The sequence below is a fragment of the Lipotes vexillifer genome, unplaced genomic scaffold (assembly GCF_000442215.2).
Source record: "Lipotes vexillifer unplaced genomic scaffold, Lipotes_vexillifer_v1.1 scaffold1007, whole genome shotgun sequence".
Classification (NCBI taxonomy): Eukaryota; Metazoa; Chordata; class Mammalia; order Artiodactyla; family Lipotidae; genus Lipotes; species Lipotes vexillifer.
In genome coordinates this window covers 755269-759178 of record NW_006782358.1, presented here as the reverse complement: position 1 = coordinate 759178, position 3910 = coordinate 755269, and the positions used below count along the sequence as shown (strand labels likewise).

General features: G+C 48.4%; 1 protein-coding gene across 1 annotated transcript in view; it reads left to right on the top strand.

Moving 5' to 3' along the window:
• Positions 1–6: 6 nt before the first annotated feature.
• The window catches only part of PRDM6 (PR/SET domain 6), a 101128-nt gene continuing 97224 nt past the window's right edge, over positions 7–3910 (top strand). The window contains exon 1 of the mRNA XM_007455252.1: positions 7–360. Coding sequence (XP_007455314.1) covers positions 315–360 — 46 coding nt within the window. The 5' untranslated portion in view covers positions 7–314. The remainder of the gene's footprint in view (positions 361–3910) is intronic.

Genomic DNA, 3910 nt, shown 5'->3' with positions numbered 1-3910 from the left:
CTCCGGCTTCCTCCTCCACCTCGGCCTCCTCTGCCTCCTCCTGCGCCGCGGCGGCCGCCGCCGCCGCCGCCGCAGCGCTGGCCGGTCTCTCGGCCCTGCCCGTGGCGCAGCTGCCAGTGTTCGCGCCTCTGGCCGCCGCCGCCGTCGCCGCGGAGCCGCTGCCCTCCAAGGACCTGTGCCTCGGCGCCGTCTCGGGCCCGGGGCCCTCCAAGTGCGGAGGCGGAGGCGGCGGCGGCGTCGGGGATGTCCGGGGCGCCCCGCGCTTCCGCTGCAGCGCAGAGGAGCTGGACTATTACCTGTACGGCCAGCAGCGCATGGAGATCATCCCGCTCAACCAGCACACCAGCGACCCCAACAACCGTACGTAGCAGCAGCCCGCGCGCTCTCTTTCGGGGCGCTGGCTCCGTCGAGCGCGGGTGCCGGTCCGGGAGGCAGGTCGGATGAAGGGGACACCGGCTTGTGGGCTTTCCAGGCCGCGGGCCCGTACCTCTCAGACCACTGTAGCCAAAGTTTTCTGGGTTAGAGAAGGAAGGAGAACGGTTGGGACGGCCGGGTGACACCTCTGGGTTACCTCTTCCCCCTCCTCCCATTCCCTGCTTCCCTGCTCTGAATCTTTAAGACCCGAGTTGCTCGCGGACCGGGGAGTACAGATCACAGCCCTCCCGCGGCATACTGCGCCTCGCGCGGGGCGGGTACTAGCAGCGCGCGATGGGAGTGTCCGGGGACCGGCCCGGCCTGGCCTTAGAGGGGACAGGGCAGGGACTGTCAGCGGTCCTGGGGAGCGTGGATTCCAGAGCTAATTTCTCCTTCTCGCTATCTTACCTCTGGGGTTAACTGCGTCAGCTCATTTTCGGACCGCGGGGTTGTCGGGGGACCGGCCGGGAGCTGCTTGCTGGCCCGGCCTCGCTGGAGTAGGAGTTTTGGATGACACTGGGTCAGTCTCTCCCTGAAGGCGGGCATTATTCTTAGGTTTACTATTTATTTTAGAGAAGAAGGAAAAGAAAAAGAATGCCAGTTGCTTAGTGAGAAAACATTTCCGACTTCAGGGCAGGGTCGTTCCCTGCGGATCCCGCATTCTCCGTGCACCCTGGACCCTGCAAACGTTTACAGTCCGTAGCCACGCTTGTCGGCTTAACGTATTTTTTTTAAATGAGGGTAACAGTAATTTAGTATAAGAAGCTTGCTCTTCTTTTCCCGAAATAAATGACAAAATGCCTAAATTAACATCAATTTTCTTCTAGCTTCCGTTCCTGTATTCACAGTTTCAAACTCTTGATCCCAAGTGTAGTTCCATTTTCAGGTTTTGAACCAAAACTCTAAATGAAGATCAAGGATGTGTCATTTATTTTTTATATCCAATTCTTTTTGGTAATTTCAGAAGTTATGCTATGTTTACACTTACTGTGTTAAGATAAATGCTAAGTATACTTCCAGAGACCCCAGGAGAGAACATTAAAGCAGGTCAAGAGTTAGGTTGAAAGCAATACGGGATTTGAAACAGCGCTCAGCTTCTTTCTTCTCTTTCCTTCATCTAGCTTCTGTATGAGGAAAGTTAATTGTAAATGTATATGATCATTCTATTTTGAACAAGTTCCTTCTTGCAGAATGTCTACTAATCCGTGAGCTTCTTAATTCGTTGTAAAAGCAAAATAACTACAGGTTGTAGTTATTTAAAGGACTCCCAAATGTATTACTTTGATTAAAAACACTGAGCATGACCCTAGTGATTGAGGTGTATTAATCTTTTCATAATGGTTGGAGATAATTGTTCTAATGGAGATTATTATTAGTAAAAAGAGTAGTTGTATTTACTTTTTTCCTTTCTAGAGTCTGAGGGTAAAGTATTTGGTTTAAAATGAGGGTTTCAACTCAGATTTGCTCTGCAGTTAAGAAAATTCCTATATTTCAGAGTTCCAGAAAATTTTATAAAACTATGTTGTCTTAATGGATTTCAAAAAATACTTATCTCCTACTGAATTTCTTGATTGTGTTATTATCAAAGCAGTTCTTTAAAAATGTAAAATAAAAAGATAAGAAATGCTTTCATAAAAGGTATTTCTTACCCCTAAGTGAAGTGTAGTCACTGTGGACTGAGAGTGCTTCATCAAACTTGCAGTCTTTCTTCCGAATTAAATTAGTGCTGGAAAAGACACCAGCAGTGCACCCCAAAGCCCCGGCTGTGCGCTGAGCTCCACGTGTTGTGCACAGTGCAATCTTGAGGTTCAATACATTTTCACCAGAGAAAAACCTAGACTAATCAGAGAAAGAATTGGGACAGATTCCTAATTAATATGTGGCTATTGAACCAGTTTATTGTCTAGGTACCCTTTTTCGTGGCTGGAGGAAATGAATTATGATTTATTCAAATTATTCCTATTGTGGTAATCTTCTGATATCTCCTTTTGAGTCGACTGGACTGCTTCAGTGTGCAAAGTGCAGGGGCAAGGACAGGAGAGAAAGGAAGTCAGATTGTCTCATTAGAGTTACACTTCACATTGCTGTCTAATTAAAGGGCAACTGAGAAAGAAAATAGAAAGCTGAGGTAGCTCTCCACGTAATGCTGGGAGACTAGGTCTGCCGTGCTTCCAGGAACTTCTCTGGGCAAGAGGAGGCATTCATTTGAAACCGTGAGATGTGTTTTACAAAGATGAAGTGAGAAGCGATTGAGTTTAATCTAACTAGGGGATCAGAACAACTCAGAAATGCAAGCAGTGCGAAACTGTTTTTTCCCTTGGCAGGGAAAGTTGATATATCACTTGAAAGATGGTGAATAACAGCTTCTCCCCATTCCCAGGTTGTATGTGGGTTGGGGGTGGGGTGAGAGGCAGGCAGAAGGGAAGCACCTATTAATTTATCAGGCACAGATCATCCTAGTTTTCCTTTTAGTCTATTGCCCTTTCCTTCTAAAAGAATTCTGTGAAGTGACCACTCAGCATTGTTTCGTTTTATTACTTTGTATTTAAAAAGGTATTGAGTCGTATTCTCTTTTTCTTACAAGGCAAAGAAAGGGGCCTCCGTACTTGTCCTTTTAGAAGAGTAACTTTTTGCCTGGGATCGGCAACCCAGTAACACCTGTGAATCAGTATCACCTTCACCTTGAAACTTTACTGCCACCTATGGCAAATGCCATAGTGAAGGGTGTTGTAGCTCTCTGTCACACATGAAAAGATTTTAAACCAGCAGAAACTATACAAGCTGGCCCGGGTGAGCTCTTCCAGTATATATCTAACTAACTCCGTGTATGAAGTTATCCTATGATTGAAGTACACTTTCCACTGAGGCTCTCAATGCTTGCTTAGTTGCCTCTTCTTTCATCTCTAAAGTCAGGTGGAGCTTGTGTAATGCAAATGGGGGATGGGGACCTTTCTTCCTCCTGTATTACTGCCCTCATTTGCTGCCGCTCTGCCTGAAGCCATTGATTCCGTCAGGCTCCGTTTCGGTGGCCTCTTCTCGGGTTCCGGGAGCTGGTGCGTTGTTTGAGACCCTGTCACTACGCTTGGAAGGTATTGAGCAGCGGCCAAGGGGAGCGCCGGACGTTTGTGTTTGTTCGGAGACAGCCGGCCGAGCCAGTTAGCTTTTCATCCCCCAACTCCCGGCTTTTTTTTTTTTTTTTTTTGGTTAAGACATTCCTCCCTCGTTTCTGGGAGAGAGCAGGGGGACTAATCCCACCTGGGGTCTCTCTGCGGAGAATTGAGTCGGGGCAGTCCGCAACTTCCCCAGCTGGAGGTCTCTATCTTCTCCGCATTTCGGGGAGCCCTGCTGCGCAGGGAACAGCACCGGCGTGTGCGCAGGTGTTGGAGTTGGGCCCGAGGCTCCCCTGTTGGTAGTGCCATCCTTTCCAAGGGTTTGAGGAGAGAGATTGGGGAGAGAAGGAAATCTGGGGTTTGTTTGGTTGAGAGGTCAGGGAAAG